A 27,551-nucleotide genomic window follows, 5' to 3' on the forward strand; every position below is an offset into this window, starting at 1 on the left:
CGGCGGGCGTGCTCCGGTGTCGGCAGCGTACCCACCGACCGAACTGTCGTTCAACTGCGCGTTGATGTCAGCACGCTCAGCCGACGTCATCGCGCGTTATTTCACGGTCGAACAGGTTTTGCACGTGCCCACCCACCCACCCAGCGAAAAATTCTGCCCCATATCACTGTAACGTCTTCCAGCCCTACAACCCTCTGAGCACTCTGCATTCCTCAAATTCTGGTGTTTTATGAGTCTCTGACTTCCTTCACCCTATCTTTGGTAGCTGTGCCCTCAGCTGTGTAGGCTCTAAACTCTGGAACCCCCCCCCACACCCCCAAAACCACCCTTTCTCTTTAGCTCTCTTTCCTCTTTTAAGTTGTGCCTCAAAACTCTTTGAGCAAGTTTTTGGTCACCTGCCCTCGTGTCTCCTTCTTTAGCTTGGTGTCAATTATTTCATCTGATTACACTCCTGTGAAATGCTTGTTGTTACTACATTTAAAGGTACTATATAAATATAAGTTGCTGTTAATAATGTCACACCACTGACTGCCCTAATGGCTATAATAAGGTATGGTAGTGTGCTGGTTATGGGACTGGACATCGTAATCCAGAGGTTATGGATTCAAACCCCACTGAGGGCAAATTGTGAAACTGAACTCAATAAACTTGATAAACTTGTGTGTTTGCACAAGGGGGAGAAAAGAGCAAAAAAACTGCATGGCACCAATTCTAAGAAGTGAATGGGAGCTATCACTGGTGTCCTGGCCAATATTTATCCATCAATCAGCATCACAACTAGTTCAGGGAAGAAATGCAGTCACCCATGCCTGATCTAGTCTACAATGGAAGAGCTTGATTTAGATGTGCTCTTAGTTGGCAATTGCTGCAGATTGTCAAACATGTCACCTTGTATCACCCACATCCTGAGAACGTAAAATTGTGTAAGTCGGTCAAGTATTGTACAAGTCTTAACAACACATGCTAACTGGAAAGCAGAAGGGAAAAGAGATCCAAACAGAGAGAGAGGGGATAGTACAAGGAAAGAATACAGAAAATTGTGTTCTTGCAATAAAAAAATATTTTTTTTTCTTTATTCTTTCATGGGATGTGGGCATCACTGCCAAGGCCAGCTCCTGTTCCCCATCCCTAATTGCCCTTGAACTGAGTGACTTGCTAGGTCACTGCAGAGGGCAGAGGTCAACCATATTGCTGGGGATCTGGAGTCACATGTCAGCCAGAACGTGTAAAGATGTCAGATCTCCTTCCCTAGAGAACATTAGTGAACCAGATGGGTTTTTACAACAATTGATGATAGTAGATGAGACTCGCTGTATATTCCAGATTTCTGTTGATTGAGTTCAAATTCCACCAGCTGCCATGGTGGGGTTTGAACCCATGTACCCAGAGCATTAACCTGGGCCTCTGAATTACTAGTCTGATCTGAGATGTGGCATTATAGAATCATAGCACAGAACAGCACAGCAGGAGGCCATTTGACCTGTCATGTCCGTGCCAGGTCTCCGAAAGAGCAACTCAGGTAGTCCAACTCCACTGCCCTTTACCTGTAGCACTGCAATTTTTTTTTGTCATATAGCTATCCAATTCCCTTTTGAAAGTCATGATTGAATCTTCCTCCACCACACTCTCAGACTGTGCAGTCCAGATCCTAATCACTTACTATGTAAAAAAATTTCCTCTTTTGTCTTCAGTTATTTTGCCAATTACCGTAAATTGGTGTCCTTGCTTTGTGACCCTTCCACCAATGGGAACAGTTTTTCTCCATCTACTCTATTCAAATCCCTCCTGATTTTGAATACCACTATCAGATCTCCTCTTAACCTTCACTTCTCTAAGGAGAACAGTCCCAGCTTCTCCAACCTATCCACATAACCAAAGTCCCTCATCCCTGAACCATCCTAATAAACCTTTGCTACACCCTCTCATAGAGGTACATTATTGGATATATGCTTGAAAAGGAAAAAAAATTGCAAGGCTATGGAGAAGGAACAGGGAGTGAGACTTAAAGCACACACTTTCAAAAGTCAGTATTGGTGTGGTAGGATGTAAGATTCTAGAGAACATGTCGGGATAGTCTTTTCATACCCTTCTGTACATATTATGTTGATGAAAACTCTGGAATTATTTAAGGGCAGTTTGATACTGTAATTAGATGAATATAAACTTTCCTAGACATATGATCTAGTGTGGGCCAAATGCCACTTCCCTATCTAACTACTTTGTGATCACAAACAGATTGGACCCAATTTTAACTCTATGTAAGTGAGTTTTGAGTGAGTTAAATCTTGACCATAAGATCAGACAGGCAAAGAAGGGATAAGCAAAATTTTAAAAAAGACTTAGAGGAACTGGAAAATAAACATGACGAAAAACAGATAGAAAATAGGATAAAATGTTAAATGCAAAACACGGATAATAACAGCAAGCAAACTCAACAAATGAAAAGGAAAATACAAAGAGATAGAAAAAGAGAGTGAGGGTAAAACAAACAGAGATGAAAGTAATAAATACACAATAATCCTGCCTAAAATCACATTATCTGGTCATTATCACATTGCTGTTTTTGGGACCTTGCTGTGCACAAACTGGCTGCTGCATTTCTTACATTACAACACTGACTACTTATTTGGCTGTGGAGTGTTTTGAGATGTCTGGTAGTCATGAAAGACCCTATACAAATGCAGGTTTTTATTTTTCTTTACACGTAAATAGTAGCTTACAGGAAGGGTGAAACTGAGTTACACCAGTATCACAGAACAAGCTTATAGTGAACTGGCATATGGGATGCCTTGAAGTTGTGAAAGGTGTTATATAAATACTAATGCTTCCTTCTTTCAAAGACTTTTCCATTGATTTTGCAGGTAAATGTACCGTGTGGAGCAGCATTAAGTCACATTAAGCCTGATCGTTGCTGGGTCACTGAACTCTTAACGGCAGCAGGTTGGCCTACAATTAGACTCAGTGGGAAGAGGGGAAAATATTAGCCAGGCTTTCTTGATCACTTTACAATGACAGTCACTTAAAAGCAAGTGTGTACACCAAATGAAGATGGGATCAGCCTTAGCTGTGGTGCTCTCCAAAAACAATTAGTCTTTTCCACACTAACAATTTAGGCTCATGAATTAAAAAAAGCCACTTTATGAGATATCAGAGAGATAGTAGAATATGTGATACTGTACCTAAAAAAGGAAGCAGCACCTTCAGGAGAAAAGATTGTAAAAGTTGTAAAAAATGTTTAAATGCAGGAGAAAGACCATACAGAACAAGAGAATGCCTGTTATAAATTTGAGTCTGCTATAGATACCTTCTCAGATTCAGTGGTGTCACTTCCATCATGCCTGAATGTCTTACTTTCATGGGGGTTGATTCATACTGACCTATATACAATAGTGAGACCCAGGAGTGGGACAACGAGCCTCCCTTGTGGCCTGAAACAGATACCCCTGTCTTTTGCACATTTATTTCTTCAATCTCTTCGAAGGCAGAACAAATTAATACTAGATGAGGTGAAGCTTTCCTCATTACGGTTCCTTACTCCACAGTAAGGTATATAGTCAGAACAACAGTTATGATCAGATTCACTGAGATCAGTCGGAACAAAACCTATTTTTGTGAATGATATAAAAATAATTAACATGCTACACCACACACAGTTCAGTGAATCAACTTACTTAACATAAACAAAGTAACTACCATGGCATCCTGACTTTTATGAGCCTGCTATTGTACCTCAAGCTGCCATTTCTGGTGTAAAAGCTAGACTGACTCTACGTTCTGTTTTATTTTCTAACTATGCACGATCCCTTCCAACACAATAGGCTGAATTTTACTGCGATCATCGAGAACCCATTGGCAGGACCAATTTCAGGTCCCAATCCCATCTGTTTCAGTGGCATGCCCTCTGGCCTAATTTTACAGGAGTAAGGAGAGCGAGAAGATAAAGTAAAATGTGAGAATAGAGGTGAATGACAAGAAGTGCAGATTAAACATTAAACCAACATTACCAACCTGTCGTATTCCCCCTGCAGTGCCTGTGCATTCTGTGTCCAAATGTTGCCAATTTTTTGAGTTGAGCTGGTGGGCACAGTGTAAAATGAAGTCAGTTTTACAAGTGTTTGTCAACTGGATCTGGAACTTAAACCTCATCACCAGGAACCCTTAATACAACCCTTGGCATACTTATTTCCACATCTGTTTGGTGTAAACTGGTTGGGGGAAAGAGTGAATATGTTTTCTATTGCAAAATACTTAATTAAATTGCAGCCTTGCAGTGTTTAGGAGATTTTGATGTATATCTGATGGTTTTCTAAAAATTAAACAAATTCTTTAGCAAAATATTGAATGGTTTCATCATAACGAATTTTGTTTAAAAATGGTTAAACTGAAAATTATTGACTGGAAACCAGCAACGGTTTGACCTGTAGGTGGATGGGTGCGGACTGGTCTTAAGTATACGGCTTCTCTGGGTCTGTTTATTTTCTTTTGAAAAGCAGTCTTGTTCTGTTGTTAAGCTTGCTCCAGGTTGAGGGCTTTCCCTGAACTAAAGGTTGCAGCAAGACAAGCCACCGGTGCCCCCTCGTGGAAAAGAAATGCATTTGAGCAGACTATACACTTTTCCACCGACTCAAATTATGTGCTTAATGGATGGCATCGGGATGAGGACAGGCAGATGTGAAGGATCATTACTAGTGTTTGAAACCGTATTAGAAAGTGGAGGACGGGTGGGTATGAAGGATGACACCACAGGTTGAATATAGTGCCAGAAAATTAAAGACAGGTGAGTTATTTGAAAGAAAGAAATAGTACTTAACTTACCCGAAGATTGCGAGAAAGTGAACACTTAATGAGGAGAAATGAGACAAAGATTAAATGGGGAGATTTCTTCTTTTGAGACACCATTTTGCCCTTGAGAAGGTATTGGTGAGCTGCCCTCTTGAACCGCTGCAGTCCATGTGTTGTAGGAACACCCACAGTGCTGTTAGGAACGGAGTTCCAGAATTTTGGCCCAGCAACGGTGAAGGAATGGGGGTATAATTCCAAGTCAGGATGGTGTGTGACTTGGAGGGGAACTTCCAGGTGGTGGTGTTCTCATGCATTTGCTGCGCTTGTCCTTCTAGGTGGTAGGGATCGCAGGTTTAGAAGGTGCTGTCTAAGGAGCCTTGGTGAATTCCTGCAGTGCATCTTGTATGGTACATTGCTGCCACTGTGCATCGGTGGTGGAGGGAGTGAATGTTTAAGGTGGTGGATGGGATGCCAAACAAGCAGGTTGCTTTGTCCTGGATGGTGTCAAACTTCTTGAGTGTTGTTGGAGCTGCACTCATCCAGGCAAGTGGGGAGTATTCCATCACACTCCTGACTTGTGCCATGTAGATGGTGGACAGGCTTTGGGGAGTCAGGAGGTGAGTTACTCTCCACAGGATTCTTAGCCTCTGATCTGCTCTTGTAACCACAGTATTTATATGGCTGGTTCAATTCAGTTTCTGGTCAATGATAACCTCCAAGATGTTGATAGTGGGTGATTCAGCGATGGTAATGTAAAGGGGAGATGGCTAGATATTTTCCTGTTGAAGATCATCATTGCCTGGCACTTTTGCGGTGGGAATGTTACTTGCCACTTATCAGCCCAAGCCTGGATATTGTCCAGGTCTCGCTGCATTTGGACATGGGCTGCTTCCGTATCTGAGGGGCCGCGAATGGTGCTGAACATTGTGCAATCATCAGCGGACAACCCCACTTCTGACCTTATGATGGAAGGAAATTCATTGATGAAACAGCTGAAGATGGTTGGGCCTAGGACACTACCCTGAGGAACACCTGCAGTGATGTCCCGGAACTGAGATAACTGACCTCCAATAACCATCTTCCTTTGTGCTAGGTATGACTCCAACCAGTGGAGAGTTTTCCCCCGGATTCCTATTGACTTCAGTTTTGCTAGGGCTCCTTGATGCACATTCAGTCAAATGCTGCCTTGATGTCAAGGGTAGTCACTCTAACCTCACCTCGGGAGTTCAGCTCTTTTGTCCATGTTTGGACCAAGGCTGTAATGAGGTCAGGAGCTGAGTGGCCCTGGCAGAACCCAAACTGGGCATCAGAGAGCAGATTATCACTGAGTTTGACCGCAATGTTAATGACACTTTCCATCACTTGACTGATAATCGAGAGGAGACTGATGGGATGGTAATTGGTCGGGTTGGATTTGTCCTGCTTTTTATGTAGAGGAGATATCTGGGGAATTTTCCACATAGCCAGGTAGATGCCAGTGTTGTAGCTGCACTGAAACAGCTTGGCTAGGGATGTGGCAAGTTTTGGAGCACAAGTCTACAGTACTGTTGCCAGAATATTGTCTGGGCCCATAGCCTTTGCAGTATTTAGTGCCTTCAGCCGTTTCTTGATATCACGTGGAGTGAATCAAATTGGCTGATGACTGGTATCTGTGATGCTGGGAACCTCTGGAGGAGGCAAAGATGGATCATCCACTTGGCACTTCTGGCTGAAGATTGTAGTGAATGCTTCAGCCTTGTCTTTTGCACTGATGTGCTGGGCTCCCCCATCATTGAGAATGGGGATATTTGTGGGGCCTCCTCCAGCAGTTAATTGTTTAATTGTCCACCACCATTCCTGATTGGATGTGGCAGGACTGCAGAGGTTAGATCTGATCCGTTGGTTGTAGGATCACTTAGCTCTGTCTATTGCAAGCTGCCTCTGCTGTTTGGCATGCAAGTACTCCTGTGTTGTTGCTTCACCAGGGCAACACCTCATTTTTAGGTATGCCAGGTGCTTCTCCTGGCATGCCCTCCTGCACTCTCTATTGCACCAGGGTTGATCACCCAGTTTGATAGTAATGGTAGAATGAGGGATATGTCAGGCCATGAGGTTACAGATTGTAGCTGTATACAATTCAGTTGCTGTTGATAGCCCACAGCGCCTCATGGATGTCCTTTTATCAGTTGCTAGATCTGTATTAAATCTATCCCATTTAGCACGGTGGAAGTGCCACACAACACGATGGAGGGTATCCTCACTCACAAGGACTGTGCGAAGGTGACTCCTACCAATACTGTCATGGACGATGCATCTGTGACAGTTAGATTGGTAAGGACGAAGTCAAGTAGGTTTTTCCTTCTTGTTAGTTCCCTCATCACCTGCCACAGACCCAGCCTAGCAGCTACGTCCTTTAAGGCTTGGCAAATTCAGTCAGTAGTGGTGCTACTGAGCCACTCTTGGTGATGGACATTGAAGTCCCCCAGCCAGAGTACATTCTGTGTCCTTGCCACCCTCAGTGCTTCCTCCAAGTGTTGGTCAACATGGAGGAGCACTGATTCATCAGCTGAGGGAGGATGGTACCTGGTAATCAGCAGGAGGTTTCCTTGCCCATATTTGACCTGATGCCAATAGACTTCAGAGTCCGGGCAACTCCCCACCGACTGTATACCATTGTGCTGCCATCTCCGCTGGGTCTGTCCTTTTGGTGGGACAGGATATACCCAGGGATGGAGATTTGTGGTGTCTGGGATGCAAGGCCCTTGATGTTAGTAAGGAGGACTTTGCAGGGCTGAGGGTGCCATTGTTTCCAGTACTCAGGTTGATGGATCGGCAATCTTAGTGGGCATTTAAGAGTCAACAATATTGCTGTCGGCCGGAGTCACATGTAGGCCAGGCCAGGTAAGGATGGCAGATTTTCTTCCCTAAAGGACCTTAGTGAACCAGATGGATTTTTACAACAATCGACAATTGTTTCATGATCACCATTAGACTCATTTTTAATTCCAAATTTTTTATTAATTGAATTTAAATGCAACCAGCTGCCATGACAAGATTTGAACCCATGTCCCCAGAACATTAGTCTGGCCTCTAGTTTACTAATCCTGTAACATTACTACTACGCCACCCCCCACCCCCCAAACTAGCCAAAATTATGATGAAAGCAAAATACTGCGGATGCTGGAAATCTGAAACAAAAACAGAAAATGCTGGAAAAACTCAGCAGCTCTAAAAGCATCTGTGGAGAGAAAAAAACAGAATTAATGTTTCGGGTCCGTATGAGTCTTCTTCAGAACCTTTTTCGCTCTGAAGAAGAGTCATACGGATTTGAAACCATAGAACCATAGAACTATAGAACACTACAGCACAGAAAACAGGCCATTCGGCCCTTCTAGTCTGTGCCGAAATATTATTCTGCTAATCCCATTGACCTGCACCCAGTCCATAACCCTCCAGACCTCTCCCATCCATGTATCTATCCAATTTATTCTTAAAACTTAAGAGTGAGCCCGCATTTACCATGTCAGATGGCAGCTCGTTCCGCACTCCCACCACTCTCTGAGTGAAGAGGTTCCCCCTAATGTTCCCCCTAAACCTTTCCTCTTTCACCCCAAAGCCATGTCCTTTCGTGTTCATCTCTCCTAATCTAAGTGGAAAGAGCCTACTGGCATTTACTCTGTCTATACCCCTCATAATTTTGTAAACTTCTATCAAATCTCCCCTCATCCTTCTACACTCCAAGGAATAAAGTCCTAACCTGTTTAATCTTTCCCTGTAACTCAACTCCTTAAGATCCAGCAACATCCTAGTAAATCTTCTCTGTACTCTTTCAATCTTACTGATATCCTTCCTGTAGTTAGGCGACCAGAACTGCACACAATACTCCAAAGTTGGCCTCACCAATGTCTTATACAACCTCACCATAACATCCCAACTCCTATACTCAATACTTTGATTTATGAAGGCCAGTATGCCAAAAGCATTCTTTACAACCCTGTCTACCTGTGACACCACTTTCAGGGAATTATGTATCTGAACTCCCAGATCCCTTTGGTCCTCCGCACTCCTCAGTGCCCTACCATTTACTGTGTATGTCCTACCTTGGTTTGTCCTTCCAAAATGCAACACCTCACACTTTTCTGCATTAAATTCCATCTGCCATTTTCTGGCCCATTTTTCCAGTTGGTCCACATCCCTCTGCAAGCTTTGAAAGCCTTCCTCGCTGTCCACAACGCCTTCAATCTTAGTGTCATCAGCAAACTTGCTGATCCAAATTACCACATTATCATCCAAATCATTGATATAGACAACAAACAACAATGGTCCCAGCACAGATCCCTGAGGCACACCACTAGTCACAAACGTTAACTCTGTCTTTTTTCTCCACAGATGCTGTCAAACCTGCTGAGTTTTTCCAGCATTTTCTGTCAGCCAAAATTATGAATAGACTCAATGTTAGGCAGCTCTTCTTTACCTAGAAAGTAGTGAGCCTCTGGAATGGGTTGCTAGTTGCCGTAACCTCTGCTGACTCTGTGCATACCTTCAAGAAGGAGCTAGACTGGTTTGTGGCGGGGAAGAGCTCGCATCACATGGAAGATAAATAGATTAACAGTTAATGTGATCTCCTGGATTGCTTTTGATCACCTGAGAGTGTCAGAGGGGGATTTTCTAGAGGTTTTTCTCCACCCCTGATTTCGCACCCCCCAACCTAGCCCTCCCACTTAATGGTTCTGTTTTATGCCTCATCTATGAGGTTACATGGCTGGAGTGGAGGTTTAGATAGTGTCTTGTGATACTCCAGGCATGTGTGGGGGCAGGCTTGATGGGTCAGCTGGTCCTTTCTTGCCTGTTATATTCATTTTTTTTAGAAATTCTAAAGAACAAACCAAAGAATTACATTAAGGTTCAAACCAGATAAATAAATCAAGTAGTGCTTAAGTAAAGCCACAGTTGGGTTCAAAGCCCGGTAAAATTGTAAATGGAAGGCCATCAGGAGTTCCATAGTCGAGGCAGGTAAAACAATCTGAAGATTGAGACAATGGGCCTGGTACTATCCAATAACTCTTCCTTTGAACAAAGTGAGGATAGAAGGAGGAGCAAGGATGTACACAGGTTAGGATCAAGCTACAGGATAAGCATCAGAAATTAAGAAACAGTTCTATGTATTTTGGCACTTAAAGGGAGGTGTATTTATTTATATTTTGTTAATATTTAATCATTACTGGCACACACCTCTACCGCTGAAAGCCTGTGGTAAAGGCACTTTTCCCCACCCAAGCTCTTTCCTGCCAACTTTAAGTATCTATTTATATTTACAAGGTCATTGAAATCCAGAGGCAGAAATTTCAATTCAGCAGTGAACGGAGGTCATCATTGGTTCCCTTGCATCTGGGAAAAACAGAGAATCCACTTAACAACCTGATTTTCTTTCTGTAAATTGTGTCTTAGGGAATTCAAATTCAATTAATTAATAAATCTGGAATAAAATTCCAGTCCCAGTAATGATGATCACAAAACTACCAAATTGTCATAAAACTCATCTGGTTCACTAATGTCCTTCTAGGGAGAAAATCTACTGTCCTTACCCAGTCTGGCCTATGTGGGACTCCAGATCCACAGCAATGTGGTCAACTTTTAACTGCCCTCTGAAATGGCCAAGCAAGCCACTTGAAATGGGCAATATATGCTGGCTTTGCCAGTGACACTCATATCCCAAGGATGAATTGAAAAAAAACATGTTACTTCAGTAAAGTTGCTGCATATTCTGCTCCAAGTCATTTCAATTCCTGAACAGAATGAGCTGTTCCTTTTACATAAACAAGGTTTTCTTTTACTCTCACTCTATTTTGGTGCATTTTGTGCTTGTCAAGGTTAACACTGAGAAACACCACACCTTCCCATTTCATCCATAATGTCAAGAGCAACCACTCCCAGGTCAAATGGGAGGACATATTGGAAGCTCTGCGGTGGCTACGGTTGAGAGAAACAAGTGCTGCTGGTGTAATAAAGACAGTTGAGTATGCAGTGGAGATCTCTTTAAGATAGATCACCAACTACCACATAGGAAAGGTGTTCTGGGCAGAGAGGATTGGGTAAGGGCTGGTGGAGGTGTCCCACACTGAATTTGGGTCTGGGTCCTAGAAGTAGAATCGAGGTTTATTTTCAGTTCTAAATGTTTGAAAGTGGAAGATCAGATTGTCTCGGGTAAGATGCCTAACTGTAGCTTTGCCATTTTATATTTTTCTGAAGTTAAAAGGTTTAATAGCCCCATGCTTCAGCCCTGGGCTCAATTAATGGTCTGGATATAAGCATATTTATTTTTAAGTTTTATTATCCAACTTTCCCCTCCCCTGAAAACACTAAGGTGTATGCCAACTCTGGTAGTTTGTTGAATCGGGGCATTTTAATATAATGCCCACTCATTTTGTTATGTAGGATTCTTGGTCATGGTTGTATTTAACACTGCACTGCACTCAGAGCAGATTTCCTCTGATAGATCTTTTTCTCACTGGAGAAAAGGTGGGCATCAGGGTTAGAGAAACGATTGAGGTCTCTATTTTTGAACCTGTTTCGAGTTGCTTAAAGCACTGACCATAATCAGGTACAGTGCTGTAATACAGTACAGTCTTGCTGCCAGAGGTCGTGAGTTCAGATCCCACTATGGAATTTAATAAATCTGGCGATCTATGGACCAGCCTTGAACAAAGATCTAACTGGTTCACTACTGTCCTTCAGGGAAGGAAGTCTGACACCTCTAACTGCTCTGGCCTGCATGTGAATCTCACCCCAGACTACTTAATAAACTAATTCCTTCACTATCAAGCAGAGGCATGACTCCACCTTCTCAAAGCAATTATGAATAGTTCATAAAAATATGGCTTTTACCATAGCGTCAACCAAGAACAAATAAAAAATAAAAATAATTCATCAATTTTATAACCAGAGTCACAGACCAAAGTTCTAATTGGGATGGTGAATGAATTTAACCAGAAGACATTCAACATATGGCACAGGCTGTGAGGAGAGCACTGAGATAGAGAGTGACAACAAAACGAAGATGGAACTGCTTAGATATTTGGCAGAGAAAGGGATTGATGGTAGTGTAATGTACAGGTTTTCTGTAGCTTTGGGAGCAGGCAAATGGATAGCATTAGTTTCTCAGAGTCCTGTGCATTCCTGTGAGCCTACTGTTTAATTTGAACCACAACTGCAAGATTGAGATACAAGAAATTAACAAGTGACAGAGGTTTAGAAAAACGATCCCCTCCAGGGAAATGGGTGGGGGGGGGCATTGACTCAAACCATATAAATGGATTCAAAGGCCATTTCTAGAGAGATAGAAAGAAGGGACTGAAGGGCATGAATGGTTAAGTGCTGCTTGAAACTATTGAAAAGAGTTAGGTTTGGTCAACTTGCAGTATTTCCCTGTTCCCAAAAACTTCTCATAAATATATGAAATAGTTTCCAATAAAATGTTACTCAACTTCTTCAAAGATCTTGACCAATATCCAATTATGAAAAGCTTACAAAAGAGGTTCTGTAATGGGAATTCAGGCCTCCACTTTCTCAGGGAACAGTTTGGGTGCTGCTACCTGGGCAGCCTACACATTCCAGAGCAGCCCTGTTCATTAATTAGAGGTCAGTACATCAAACTAATATGGTGGCAGAATCTGCAGCTCACAAGAAAGGTATCTGACTTTGTGCAGCCATGGGACGGGATTTTCTGGACTCGTCACGGGTGGGATCCGCTGTGGGCGAGATGATGCCCCAGCCAGAAGTCCATTGACTGGCGGTGGGACCGGAAGATCGCGGCGGCGGGCGGGTGTGGAAAATCCCGCCCATGGCTCTTTTTTGTTCTTTCATGGGACGTGAGCGCAACAGGCAAGGTCAGCATTTATTGCCCATCCCTAACTGCCCTTGAGAAGGTGGCGGTAAGTTGCCATCTTGACCCGTTGCAGTCCGTCTGGTGTTAGAAGCCACAATGGTGTTAGGAAGGAAATTCCAGGTTTTTTGATCCAGCAACAGTGAAGGAACGGCAAGATAGTTCCAAGTCAGGATGGTGTGTGGCTTGGAGGGGAACTTGAAGGTGGTGGTGTTCCCATGCATCTGCTGCCCTTGTCCTTCAAGCTGGTAGAGGTATGTTCTACATTACTGAAATGCTTCGGAATCCATACAAACTCCTTTTTTTAATACAGAAACATAGGGTAGAATTTTCCCAGGTTTGCACTAAGTGCGGTAGCGGGCGGTTAGATGATCTTTTACCTGCCGGCCGCAATGGCAGATTTTCATGGCGTATCATCCCAAACCTGCCTCATTATTTATGTGCTGCCGGGAAACATGCGGCTTCCATGGCATGTAGGCTGTCATTCGCCCACTGGCCATCACTCCGCCGCCGGATGCCATGTTTAAACTCCAGCCACAAGCACAACGCTTATTGCCTCCAGCTTACCACCGCTGGACGGAAGACATGGCCAGCAAAGGGAAAAAGACCACAGGCACCCCCCCACCGCTTCAATCACAGGTCCCTTGAGCAACTGCTAGATGCCATGGGGGCCCACTGGGTTGTCCTGTACCCCCGCTCTGGCTGCAGGATGGGCAGCGTGACCAATCCAGCTTGGGAAACGGTGGCAGCAGTGGCCAGCGCCAATGCTCTTCAGAAGAGAACAGCCACCCAGTGCTACAGGAGGATGAATTATCTCCTCTGTTCCACCAGGGTAAGTCACTCTTCTCTTCACTCTCAACTCCCACACTCACAAACCCATCACACATCCACACAGCCCTCACTCACTGCCAGTTCAATGGACATCATCATTCACTCTCTCACACACGCCATCATTGTCCTCAACCCAACCATGGGAATACCCATTACCCACACATGCCAGACATATTTATCATCTGGCCTGGTAGGCGTCTTGCTTAGTCTTTCTCCATCTCTATCCATGCAGGACAAGCTGGCACACAAGGACAGAGAGGTCGCAGACCGGTGGCGGAATGCCCGAAATCAAGGTCCTCACGCTGACCAGCGAGGATCTGGACCATTTCTGTACTGACGGTGAGGTCGGCGGTGCTCTATCAAGCAAGGGTCCAGCAGTGCAACATCCATCAGATAACCATGCCGTGAGTGATGTGTCCTGTTTCACAGGCCACTGCCAGGCACTAATCTCCCCTTGCTTTTGCATGTACATCTGCCAAACAGCCGAGGGAGTCCATGATCCAGGGCCTCCAACCAAGCCCTGAAGCAAGCTCTGGAGAAGAATCTCGAGGCACCCTTCCTGAAGTCCCATCACAGCACTCACCCACACCCTCCATCAGCGCAGGGACACACACCTCGATGGGACCTAGCTTTAGAATTGACATGGGATCACAATCTGGTGAGCACATCGCGCTGTCTGACCCACAGCAGATGGAGGCAGGGACTTCCCAGGTTTCCGGCACTCAGAGGATTGCTGGAGGCCAGAACTTTGCTGAGTCCAAGTCAGACGACGAGCCTCTGGACTCGGTTGTGTCACAGTTGCTGTAGCAGCAAAGGCAAGCTCGGGAACATCAGGAAGGGATGTCTGCTGCACTCCTCAGGTTGCAAGGCACGATGGAGGAGTCCATCTGCCTTCAGCCTGAGGTGATAGCTCTGCCATGTCAATGCACCAAGGTCAGCACTGGTAGGGTGGTGGCTGCCATAGAGACCTTGGTCCAGGACTTCGCTCCTGCACTGCTGCGTGGGCTCAACTCCATCGCTGATGCCATAGTTGGCCTCCAACAGTGAGTACATGAGAGGTGTGCTGGGCAGCTTGATCTCACTCCAGCTACCCTTGCTCCTCAAGGAGTCAAGATGGGGCCCCCGGGCACCCATAGAGAGGAGGATCAGCAGGTGCACACTCTGGGCCCATCCATCCAGGTGACTTCAAGAGTGTCCCGCCAATTTGACTCCCCTCTTCCTGTGACCTCAGCAGCTCCAGCTTCACAGGCCGAGGAGAGTGTCACTGCCACACAGCAGGACCCTGAAAGCAGGCTGGGGCCCACCAAGTCCCAGCCCTCCAGAGTATGCCCACCAAAGTCATCACAGACAGCTCCCCTGTGGATGTCCAGGAAGCAACAAGCAGCAGGGCTAGGAAAGTTAAGGAGAATTAGTTGCACAGCCTGAGCACGGGTGTTATTCACTTGTATACAATGTTTACTATTGTCAATAAACTCCCAAGAAATTGAGCACCGCGGTCACTTTCCCAGCCACTGGCAGGGAATGCCCTCCATGTACCCTTGGCACCAAGTCCTGCAGTAAGTGGCAGATGTGAGCAACCAGGTCCCTAGACATGCGCAGTTGTCGGCGAAACTAGTTCTCAATCATCTGCAGGAATGGCAGGCGGTGTCTATAGACCCTGGGTGTCACTAGGCGCCGACCAGCCACGGCTCACTGTCACTCCTGGGCAGCATGTGTGGGAGCCCCAGCAACCCATTCTTCCTGAGGTTGCTGCTCCTGCCTTGGCACATCCAGGAGCCTCAGTCACTCTCTCCTCCATCTTCTCTGCTCTCTGTAGGCCATCAGGCATACAGCTAGGTCACCAGGATCCATGATCCTGACGTGGTCCTTCTGCGACATGAGAGAGAGAGAGAGAGACGTGGTTAGCATGGGTATACTTAGCACCTTTCCTGGCCCTGTCAGACGGCACCGTAACCCTGCCCGGAGAGTGCTGGTCACCCCTCGGATGGCCAGAGATGAGTGCGCTCCATGGCTGTCCTGTCAACCTGCGACATGGGGGACACTGATCCAAACCAGGATGCTGAGATTGCAAGGGGCTGTTACATGGCCAGCGTTGGCGAGGAGATTGTACAATGTGTGCAGTCCAACTGCTCTGCAGTCCAATAAAGTAGTCACGGACTCGCAGACTGTGCCGGGGCAGGTTGGCAGGGGGAAGGTCTTTGGTGCCTCCATGCTGCTTGCATGGGCAGACAGTCCAGGAGCCTGACCCCAATCATATCACTGTAGCTGCGCGTGAACTGTCTCAGTTGCAGAGGAATGGTCAGTTTATACAGGTGTCCCTCACCGCGTGGCATTGCCTACCCTGCCCCTCCTCCACCTCAATTTTTTGAGTGGGATCCAATGCCAAGGCAGCAGTTGATGACAACAGTCGCCTCCTCGGCTGGGCAACAGTTGCCTGCCGACACCACCCCCCCCCCCACCCCTGCCCCACAGGCCCAACAACAGTGACCTCTGACGCTGGACAGCAGTTGCCCCCGGATACCCACCCCCGACAACAGTCGCCTCTGTGGCAGGGCAGTACTTCACCCCGACCCCCCGGCGCCCCTGAAGCCTGCAAAGCAACAGGTGACCCTGGCGAGCTCTGCAGAACGATGCTGTTCACTCACCTCCAGTTCCCCCAAAGTGAAGGCTGCCAAGTGCATGTCGCCTGTACACTGTTGTGAAACAGGTTGATGTGCTTTCCTGTCAATGTGGACAGACAATACAGCGGGGGTTCAAAAGCCTGGTGGGAAGGCCTTTTAGTGATATGCTGATGTATTACAATGAGCTCCCTGACAACCGTTGGCAGGAAACACGGCCCGCTGCCGGTGGGCTGAGCGGACGATCACAACCTGCCTTCCTGTGTCGTGAAATCGATTGCGCCATATTGTCCGCACACGCCACCTTTCACGCCCGCTGCCAGCAGGCACGGAAAATTCCACCCATAGGAATGATCAGGACCAGGTCACAAAATAGAGTCAGACAGGGAATTACATGCATAATTAAAGAAGGAAAGATATACTGGGCTTTAAGGAGAGTAGGAGTGGCTGAACAGGTCTTTCAGAGAGCCAGCACAGGAACAATGGGCTGAATGGCCATCTTCTGTGCTCTGTGAAGGAAGGCCAGAAAGGCCTTTAGGAATTTCTCATCAAGGTGTCCTCTGACCTTACCTGGAAGTTTATTCCATGAGCTGATAAGTCTGTTGCTGGCATAAATCCTTTATTGATACCAGTGGAGACATCCTCAAAGTTTGAAAAACCATACACTACTCGAGCTCTTATTCCCACTCATTCACTTTCTCTGCCAAATATCCACCCAGTTCCCTGTTGAGTTTGTAGGTGCTATCCACCTCCACTGCTTCTCTATATTCACCACCCTCTGTTTCAAGTCCAAACTGTATTTTCTTCCTTGTTCTGTGGTCAAGAATTAAGGGGTGCAGTTTCAAAATAAAGGGTCTCCCATTTTTAACAGAGGAGGAGGAATTTTTCTCTCAGAGGGTCGTGAGTGTGCGGAATTCTCCTCGCAGGCGAGTAGTGGAGGCTGGATCATTGAATATATTTGAGGCTGAATTAGACAGATTTTTGATTGACAAGGGAGTCAAGGGTTATGGGGGTGGGGGGGTGGGGAGCAGGCAGGAAAGTGGAGTTAAGGCCACAATTAGATCAGTCATGATCTTATTGAATGGCAAAGCAGGCTCAAGGGGCTGAATAGCCTACTCCTGCTCCTATTTCTTGTTATCTTGGAGTCTGTGCTCCCTTTGATGATTCCAAGCATTTATATTAGAGCTGCTTAAATTTAACCCTCAGAATCTTGTAGATCTTAAGATTTGAGCCTTCTTTTCTACAGCATAAACATACACAATTTTCCTCCTTGTGGCATAATCTGAGAGATGAGTGGAGAGCAGATGTGATGCCCTGAAAAATGTGCAAAGGGAAGCTTTCTCTTTCTGGCAAGTGAATTTTAAAACTATATACAAAACACACTCCCTCCCACGCTCCCCTCCTTTCACCATTCAAGACTTTCCATCTTCTTTAAGCCAACTCTAACATTTATGCCAAGGCCATGAGCTTCAGGAATTTTTATTTGAGGTGGGAATGGTCTACCTATCGACTGCTGTAGCTCCAGTGCAAAGTCTGAATATCCAAAGTTACAGGGGCCAATCAGGTGACCCTCCCACCAAGGAAATTTCAGAGAATAAACTGCATCTTATAGCTGTAAAGCTTCACGTACCCTTTCTTCTGTTTCTGGAGCTCTCTACTATACAGTTTTAATCCAAACTCCGTTCCTTCTGCTCTGACCAGTTAGTGGTTAAACACATTGCTCCTTATGATATTGGCTGTCACAGAATAGGCGTATCCCAAGTTTCATCCTGAAGCAACTGATCAGCTACACGAGACCTCTATTACCCCTCAGCCTGAGACCTTAACTCACAAGCTTTTTGTTCTCCAGTGATTCCTGCTATAAAGTGCTAGTGTGTACAAGTTAGGCAATGCCAGGATCAGGCTCAGGGATTTATGGCCCTCCCAACTTCACTGTACAGGCTTGAAGATAAAGAGTGGTCACCTGGCCAAATATCAGATAGCAGTCAGCCCTCCTAACAGGGAGTTAGTTAGCACTGTTCAACTTTTGAGTGCAGTGGTGGTGTTACTACATATGAACTAGGAGCAGGAGTAGGCCCTTCGAGCCTATTCCACCATTCAATAAGATCATGGCTGATCTGAATATAACCTCAACTCCTGGTCTAGCAATCCAGGGGCTAATAATCCACTAAATTTAAATCCTGCAACTGTAGTTCAAGAATTTGAATTCAATTTGAAAGGAAGAAAAACTGATATCTGTAAAACTGACTACGAAGCTGTCAGATTGTTGGAAAAAACCAACAGGTTCATTAACATCCTTTAGGGAAAGAAAGCTGCCATCCTTAGTCTGGCCTATATGTGACTCCATCCCAAGGTTTACTCTCACTGCTCTCTGAAGTGGCCCAGGAAGCCACTCACTTGTATCACTGACTTCTTGAACCACCTCTACTCAGTAGTTCAAAAAGCCAGCCCACCACCACCTTCACACAGCAACTTTGGATGGGCAATAAATGTTAGCCATGCCAGCAATGAGAATAAATATTATTTTTTTAAACCTTTCTTCCTTATAAACAGAAACACAGAATGAACCTGCTGGTCCAAGGTTGAAGGAGAATGCCTGGGGCATGCAGAGGAAGGCTCTGAACCTACCCTTGGGAACATCTCATAAATCTTCCAACTATTTGAGTTCTCGAGACAGAGATGGAGTCAGCAGCCTTCCGCTGTACCCTGTTGCTATGCCACCCAGAACACAACACAGGAGAACTGTGTAAACACATGGGCAAGGCAGCCGTAACAGAGACATCTAAAAACTTCCAACGCAGCCTCTGTAATGTGGTTTGTAGATTTATTTCAGTATTTATTGTACAAAGCAAACATGGCATAGGCAGAGTGTACATTTCCATACAGCAAATCAGTAATACAGTACTGAAAGTAAGAGATTTAATGATGCCTGCTTCCCATTACAAACCTTTTTCCTAAACAGAGAGAGTCTGTAGACAATTACCTGAAACCACTTGAAATTCGACTCCCTCTATCGTTATAATCAACGGTTGATCTTAAAGACCACACAAACAAAAAAAATTGACTACGTATATATTTCCATCCAAAAATCAGTGCTGTAATTTGCAGAATGACCCTGTCTGGCAGGAATTCTGTTTCCTTCATTGGTCTGGCAGTACACTTCTCAGGAGCATCGAATATAAATTAAGTCAGGGGTGTCGAAACATTATTTTTGTGGGCTGCATACCATACAGTCCTTTAGGCCACACAATAAGAATTAGAAAACAAAATGCTGAATCCAAGGAATATGCATAAAATCAATCTCCCAGCAGCTAAGACTCAGAAGAAAGGTTTTAAAACATTTTATTTTGTTATTAACAAATGAAAATCTGCCTCTGCATACGAGATAAGTCACCAACTTAAGCTGTCTGAATTTGGTATGCTGCCTCAGGATCGCAAGTGACACCAGATAGCCAGGGACCTTGGAGCACAGACTCGTGGCCAGGGAGCCAAGCACCATGGACCAGAGACTAGTGGCTAGATAACCAGGGACCGTGGGGCGGATAATCGTAGCCAGATAACAGGGGACCATGGAGTGAAGGAGAATCGTGGCCAGATAGCCAGGGACCATGGTGTGGAGACTCAAGGCCAGATAGCCAGGGACTGTGAAGCAGAGGAGAATCATGGCCAGATAACTAGAGGCTTTCATGGCCAGTGATCCAGGGATCAATAGGCTATAGCTTATGCTATGAATGTGACCAAACTAACCACATTTTCTTCATTGGAAATTTCAACAATGATGTTCACAAAAATAAAAATGTGAATTGTGAGGGAACTTGCGTAGGTATCCCCAGAACTCAAATATTTGGCTTCATTTCAAACCAGGTTGAATGGTGCTTCTCTCTTGGCTGGTCAGGTTCTAAGTGAAAGGAGATTGGACAGCTTTTAACAGTTTCCCAGTGGCTGCTGGTCTACAATATGCTATCCACATACATCTCTAAATTGGCAATCTCACTCACTAAGGCCACAGGGTGTGGGGAAATTGAAATGTCACAGTTAGTGCAAGATGGAAGAGTTCTTCTAAAATTAGGAATAAGGCACTTTTTGTTGGGCAGTGGTGGAAGCTTTACATATAAACCCTGTTATATATATGGGAAGGTCCACAGACTGATACCAGGTGTAAAACATGGACGTCTTACATTGAGCAAGCATGTTAAGAAATAAAAATAAAAATACAAAGAGAGGCATTGCAGTATGAATTCAAGAGGCTTGAGGAAAGCATTCCACTCCCCTTACTGTTGCAGCTCAACAGGTGACAAATACATAATAGACAAAATTGAGACATGGCTGATCCCTGGTGTTTGAAACAGGAACTATGAGGAACGAGATAAGCTGTCATCTTCAATTTTGAAGACAGGTGTCTGAGGGAACATTATATATCCCGTGTATAATAGGAAAAAGAGTAAGCCTGGAATAATAATTTCAGATAAACTGGCTACAGGACAAGAAAGCAACAGGATCAGCATTGTGAACAAAAATGTTACGACTGACAGCAGGAAGTCTTTGAAAAACAACAGAGGTTGTAATGGGTTTTCTTGGAAGTTGTTAGGGCCGGGATACAAAATCCAGATGCTTTAATGCAAAGATGATAAGGTTTATGAACACTGAGATCAATAGGGAAATAAGGTGCTATATCTAGAGAATAAAGTGCTGTTGAAGACCAATTGGTCTTGAAAGTGAGTAAGACCCATGTATGTCAGCAGCACTATCAGTGGTAAACACTGAAATAACGACACTGAAATATTGGAAGTTAAGAACTTGCATTGGAATCCAACAGTAACAGGAGATTGGGAACAATTACCAGCAGCAACTTGCTAATGCACTTTTCAGAGTTGAGAAGCATAACCTCAGTATAAAATGTCCTGTTGCTCCAGGAAGAATGAACAAACAACTCAAGGCTCTGCCAGAATCATATCAATATCCACTTTTCCAGCAAAATTTATGACTTTAGTGCCTCCCACTATAAAACCTGACATGTACCTAGTAAACATATGTAGCTCACCTCTGTATCCATTTTGTCTCTCTCTAGCTGCTCTCTGCCTTTGCTCAAACTAAACAGTGCCTAAAAGCACAAGTTTCCAGGACTTCGACTATTTTCAGTCATAATCTGCAGTCTTTCTCCCACTTGCACCTCCTTCTCACTACTTTTTTTGTGTAGAGGGCAAAGCCAATGCGAGCAAACGGCCCTCACTCTGAGCCTAATTACTCATCCATGATCAGACTTGACACATTGCAGCATATGGATAAGCAGCTCTCTCAATGTCAATTATTCAGTGGTTCTATATACACTATTCCATCTCCCAATTTGGAATTGAATGAGGTAAGTTAATCCCGTTTCAATAACCATCAGAAAGGAATAATATAAAGTGCAGCACACTTGAATCCCTGTAAACAATGCCAATGCAACAACCTAAAATTAAGCATTTCTATCTATTGAACATTTCTGATATATCCTAGTATATTTTGATTCACAACAAGCAGTCAGTTCAGAAAAGATATTTTAAAGCTATATAGGTCCTGCCAAATAGGCCATGCCATTGTATATATACTCTCAGCATAGAAAGTGCTCCATTTATACTTGCTAAAATCAAAGCGGACTTTATCAAAGACTGGTTTGATGTACCCATCTTTGTCAGTCTTACTATTTTCCCTTTATATTTCCAAAGCAAAGCTGTGTGCACTCACTGCAGTAGCTACATACCCATGCACAAGGTATTATTGTTGAGGACAATTATCAAAAGGATAATATATTAATTAGCATTAATTTATATTGGGTAAGAACATTATGCTTACAACTTCATCAGTAAATCTTCTATGCATTGGCAACCTAGTAAAGCTTTTTTGAGGCCACGCACCATCCTAGTGTATGCATTTGCAGCTAATGATTGGTAAGAATAGGCAGCTAATTAACCCTATAAAAGAGATCTATCAAATATAGAGGAAACTCCCAAGAACATTTGATCAAAATTCCAATTGAATGCCATAGAAAACACCCATGCTGTCTTGGTGGGACTATTGTTGTTGATGCAGTATTGATATTCTGGCCCTAGATATCACTAGCATGCTGAGTAAATAGACATCACTAGCATGCCGAGTAAATACTGCAGTGCTTATTTAGCATATTGGCACCCAATACATTATATGCTTAAAGCAATACATTTTAACTTTGTGATATACTCAATTCTTCATATTAAATTACTTACCTACTGCTGTCACCAATGGCAGTGGTAGAGCTGTAATCACCAGTATTTCACCCTTGTGCTATACACCTCAAAGCTTTCTCTTCAGATACAACCCAAGTTTCAAAAGGACACATCGATAATTGTATTTTTGGTTTTCGTTTTCCCCACAGTTCAAGTGCATAGTATGAAATTTTCAGACTATTTACTGAAATCCTAGTGGCATTATGCTCACAGACTAGAGATACCTTGGGGGTAGATAAGCATCATTCATGCATTAACTTTTTGCTGCAAATAATCCATTGGTAGTAGGCTGCTGAGACTGGTTAGGTTGCCTTGTTTAATTATCCTTAGTAAGGGTGTGAACACTAGGCACAGACATGCCCAAACTGCAACTGACAGGATGGCCAACAAATGGAACTCACTGCTGCCATTCTTTCACACAAATTGCGTCTGTAACAACTGACTTAAATAAGATCCTTTGCCGATGCAGTCAGTTACTGTCTTTCCCTCTTGAAACACACTTCCCATTATTCTAGCCCTGATCCTTCACAATCCCAGCTTCAGCACTACTCATATGGAAATGACCAAAGTTTCAAATCTCTCTTCCCTAGACCTCTAAACATGGTCTTGCTAGAGCCCTAACTGTGACTCAACTGATCCCGCCCTCTGCGGCAGAGATAAAAGAGCCACAAATACAGAAAATCTGAAGTTGAAAGCAGCTCTATCAGAATCTCAAAAGAGCAACATTTTGGGTGGTGTGCCTCACCAGAAAAATTAACCTCCTTTCCCCTTTAACAAACTACTTGACCAACTGTGCATTATTGGCACTTTCTAATGATCTCTGGTGGATGGGTTTCACCAGGAAAAGCCTGAGGAAGCAACGATACGGCGTGTGGCAGTAAAATTTGTCCAAGCTTCAAGCTGTAAGAGGACACTTTTCCACACACTTAACAGCTTTGCATGACTTTCCCTGCATGCTAAAGCTATGGCATGTCAGCTGTAAATTCACAAGCAAACAGGAAAGGCATTCTCAACACAGAAATAAACTGGCTCAGGGGCACTTCTATCTCTATGCCTTAAAAAAGCCCATATTATTGCACTAATAAGGTTTATACATTCAATTATGTTTTTAAACACGCTATGTTTTACAGATTGCAAATCAGAAAGTATCTGAATTTGAAAGTTTACCATTGGCTAGACTTTTATAGAGTTCTAAAACAGGATAAGCATTAGATTCTAAGACAGTTGCCATGGAAATGGTCTCTGGTTGACGGGAGCATTTTCCTGGCTCCTCAATGGATGTTGACATGTTGGCGGTGAGGCCTTTCTAAGGCCAAGACAACAGAACTGCAGACTGGCCACAGGTTGTTGCAACAATTTATATAAAGTTTGTCAACATTCCCAAGCCAAGTCCAAGCAAACATGTCCTTCTCTTCAAACTTTTAAGGAATGGGCAAACCCGATTCACTGCCATCTTTGCCACTGTTGTTCCAGCTGTTTGAAGCATTCTCTCCAAATGCTGAGGTCTTGATAAAGAGTGAGCCGCACTGAATATGACTGAGCACTGCAGTATTTGGTCAGCTCAAGTCCTACAGGAGTTTCCGCATCCGTCTGTGACTCATGTTTACCCGGGATGTCGCCTGGTCTGTGGAGGAGCCAATGACATCCAGCACTTCGTCCTGGCGTTCCAGCTCAGCCTCAGTGTCCAGCGCAATACTCTTCAACTTCCGCAGGATCTAAAATGAAAGCAGGGTGCAAGTAAGTTATTTCTGGTGTACACCAACACTGATGGATTCAAGTTGCGCACAGTATCACACTGCATGGGCCACTCCCTTTCATTCCCTTTATACCCAACAGGAGATGGCAGCTTAGTTAAATACACTTCACGAGTGAGCTGCAGGAGTTGGGGCAAGGCAACTAGAAGTATAGTCGAAAAGCTGAGATTGGATGAGCTTTCTGGAAGGTGGGGAAGAAAGGTAGAATTTTAGGAAGGAAATTCTAGAGTGCAGGACCATGATGTTTGAGTGAAACAGAGAGAAAATACTCCAGACTGAGAAATGCAGTGTGTGCAACCTGAAACATAGGCCTGCAGCAGGCTCCAATATGAGCTGTACAGTATCAGAAAAGGTGAATTTTGCCAATATTTGGCACATTTATACAGGAACACTGAGACTCAAAAGCTGCATAATTCCAGATAGTGAATGAACTGTTCACTTTCCCAGTATGCTATAATGCCACACGATATTAAATATTCCAAAGCTGGAATGTTCAACAACAATTTGCATTTATCTGACATAAAAACCATACCAAGGCACTCTACATAAGTTAGCCAGCTAAAAATGGACTCTAAAGCAAAAAGTGACATGATAGGAAGGTGGTTAAAAAGATCATGAAAGAGGTGGGTTTTAAGAATAGAGTTGTGCTGTGACACTCTCCATTGATTATCTAGGCTCTCTTGGATGAGGTCCTGGAGAATTTCTAACACCCATGGAACCATGCCGCAGTGAAACAGAGTACTTTCAGAAGTGGTGGAAAGTGGACTAATAAATCAACGTCTCAAAAAAAAGCAGAAAGTGCTGGAAAAACTTAGCAGGTCTGGCAGCATCTGTGGAGAGAGAAACAGAGTTAATGTTTCGAGTCCAATATGTCTCTTCTTCAAAACTGTCTCATATTGCTTAGCTGTCAATGGTTTTGGAAGTTTCAGAATTGTGTGTTCTGGAGCTGCTTTTCTCAATTACACTTTTCATTGTTATAATTAAAACAATAAAAGATACAGCGTCAAACAGTTTTTGCTGTGGAAATACACATATGTGGGAGTTTTTAAATGCTATCGGGGATCACTTCAGTTGTCAGTTTCTAATCAAGCACTGGCACATGTACAAAAATAAGACACATGGGTCTAGATGTTCGCGGTGTTGGGAAGACTCCACGGACCTTTAAAAATGGTGGGCAGGAACCGGATGTGGAAGCCCCCCGCCCCAGCTTTCCAACGGATCCAATTTTTGCTGTTAGGGGAAAGGGAGCTGGGCGTAAATCACATAGGAGGAAAACCCAAACTTAGCAGGGCCATTTGAACTTTGTGCAAAGTTAAAACATATCCCATTTTGACTGTTGCAAGAGCCTTAACCCACAGGGTTGGAGTCACAAATTTATGGTGTAATCATAAATATTGCTGAAGGGCAGACAATGTCTGTTTAACTGTCTTATCTTAAGCTTTTTTTTTCAAATTCCCCGCTCTTTAAACTATAAAAAAAAACTGGTTCCAGCTGTCAATAATTGTTAAAAGAAAACCTCTGCTGAGCTGCTTTGATTGACAGTCCAGCAGGTATAGCATCTATTCAAGCAGTTTCGATAAATTTATTTGTTGACATTTCCCTAAAGGCTATTCGTTATGAATGTTTGGCTGAGTTTCAAAAGTTTTAGTTCTCTCAGCAAGGGGTTCTGAATTTACTGTTTGATTGACAGCTTAAAGCGGCTATTAAATGATTAGGGGTATGAACAGAAGTTTATATGAAATTAACCACTTGAGGAGATTTAAAAGCTTTATGGCTTTCATGAATCAGAGATTTTTCACTATCATGTCTGTGTAATGAGAGTGGTATTAGATTTTTTTAGAAGTTTATTATTTTCATCTCCACTTGACTTCTGGGGTCCATCCATAGTGGATACTGGGTGAGTGACATTGGGTTGGCATGGAGAGTGTGAGGGACCATGGGATGAATGAGTGGCAGGAGTTGGCATTGTTGGCATGGACAGTAGGAAGGACCATGGGGGCTGAATGGGAATGAGGGCTAAAGGGCCTAAAGTTTTCTAAAACAACTGGGTCCAAGTCCCAGAGAACTGGGGTGTGCCTTATAACCGGCCCACTGCTCACCCCGCTCCCTCCCCACCGAGCAAAAATCTCATGATTTGGAGCCCTTTCTTTTGAGGCAGGCCCGGCGAGTTGGCTGCCTCGGCAAACAAAATCCAGCCCGTAGCTATGGTTTCTTTGCTGGTCGTTGTCCAAATAAACACCTGCATTGCAAAGCTACAATAGAATCACAAAAATAATTTGGATTTAGATACAAGATTTTTCAACAAGCAGTAGAATTCAATTCCAGATTGAACACAGTTGTTTGGCCTCTAGCTTCATTACTGCAGGCATTGCTTGACTTCTGCAACAATGCAGAACAACTGGAGTCAAGCCAACTTTTTATAACTTACAATGTCGTTACTAGGGCTTCAGTAAAGTGCAGGGTGTTGATGTTTTCATACTCTGTCCACTTAAACTGCACAAAGTATAATTATAAATTGTCTCTTGTCAAACTTCAGTTGTGTCCTAATTGTGTTTCAAATGGACTTTGGAGTTCGGTCATGTGAAAAAAACATGACCTGTGATAGCAACAACCTACAAACAGTGATGAAATGTATTCCTAGTTCATCAGTTTTCGGTAGTACTGGCCATGGCATTGGGAAAATTCCCTACAAGGTGGCATCTTGAATATCTAACTCAACTACCCGTACAGATAGGTGGAGATATCTCCTCCAAAGGACAACATTCCTTCAGTGCTCCAGTGCCTTGGAATCAGAAGATGTGAGAGTTTAATTCCCACTGCAAGATGTGATGTCTAGGCTGACACAGGGCAGTGTTGCACTGACAGAGGTGCCATCCATCAGACAAGTTATACCGCATTTTCTGTTTTTATCTTAAACATGTGTTCTCTGGTTACCTATGCACTGGAGAAAGAAAAAACCCACATATTACAGAAAAAAAAAAATGTATTTTCAGCAAGATTTTCTCCTCATGCATCCTTTCCCCTCCAATCTGATCTATATGCATTTTAAAGCCAATATATCACATTCTACAGATATAGCTGTACATATCTTGCTTTTAATAGGTGTGCAGCACAAGGCAAAACTCCCATCATGCCTCACAAAAACCCCTTCCCCATCCAGTCATTGCATCTCTCAAGTCTCCCAGAAGCTTCTACCAACTCCTTCGATTTGCAGCGGGCAACATCACAGGGAACCCAGCATTTTAACAATGCAATAGCAGCAGTGAGCAGGTGGGTGGAATAGTCAAACCAAACTGGTCATGAATTGGTATCTTTACATAGAATCTGAACCCCACTCCCAATCTCATCAGTTTTGCACAGGTATTACCCAGCTGTTCTGATCTGATAATTTTAATTCCAGTGTCCTGTTCTTTTACACGTTGCTGCTTACTGCTTATTAAATAGCCAAATCAAGGATCTCAGC

The 27,551-nt window shown here is 44.0% G+C and overlaps 1 protein-coding gene and 1 long non-coding RNA gene across 4 annotated transcripts in view; one reads left to right on the forward strand and one right to left on the reverse strand.

Moving 5' to 3' along the window:
• Positions 1-27,551, forward strand: part of LOC144679930 (uncharacterized) — an 871,259-nt gene that overhangs the window by 385,843 nt on the left and 457,865 nt on the right. The window lies entirely within an intron of this gene.
• snap47 (synaptosome associated protein 47) overlaps positions 18,903-27,551 on the reverse strand; it is a 29,134-nt gene continuing 20,485 nt past the window's right edge. For all 3 annotated transcript variants that reach the window (XM_078540896.1, XM_078540897.1, XM_078540895.1), the window contains exon 5: positions 18,903-24,049. In XM_078540896.1, coding sequence (XP_078397022.1) covers positions 23,903-24,049 — 147 coding nt within the window. In that variant the 3' untranslated portion in view covers positions 18,903-23,902. The remainder of the gene's footprint in view (positions 24,050-27,551) is intronic.

Source organism: Cetorhinus maximus, chromosome 4, assembly GCF_964194155.1.
Source record: "Cetorhinus maximus chromosome 4, sCetMax3.hap1.1, whole genome shotgun sequence".
Lineage (NCBI taxonomy): Eukaryota > Metazoa > Chordata > Chondrichthyes > Lamniformes > Cetorhinidae > Cetorhinus > Cetorhinus maximus.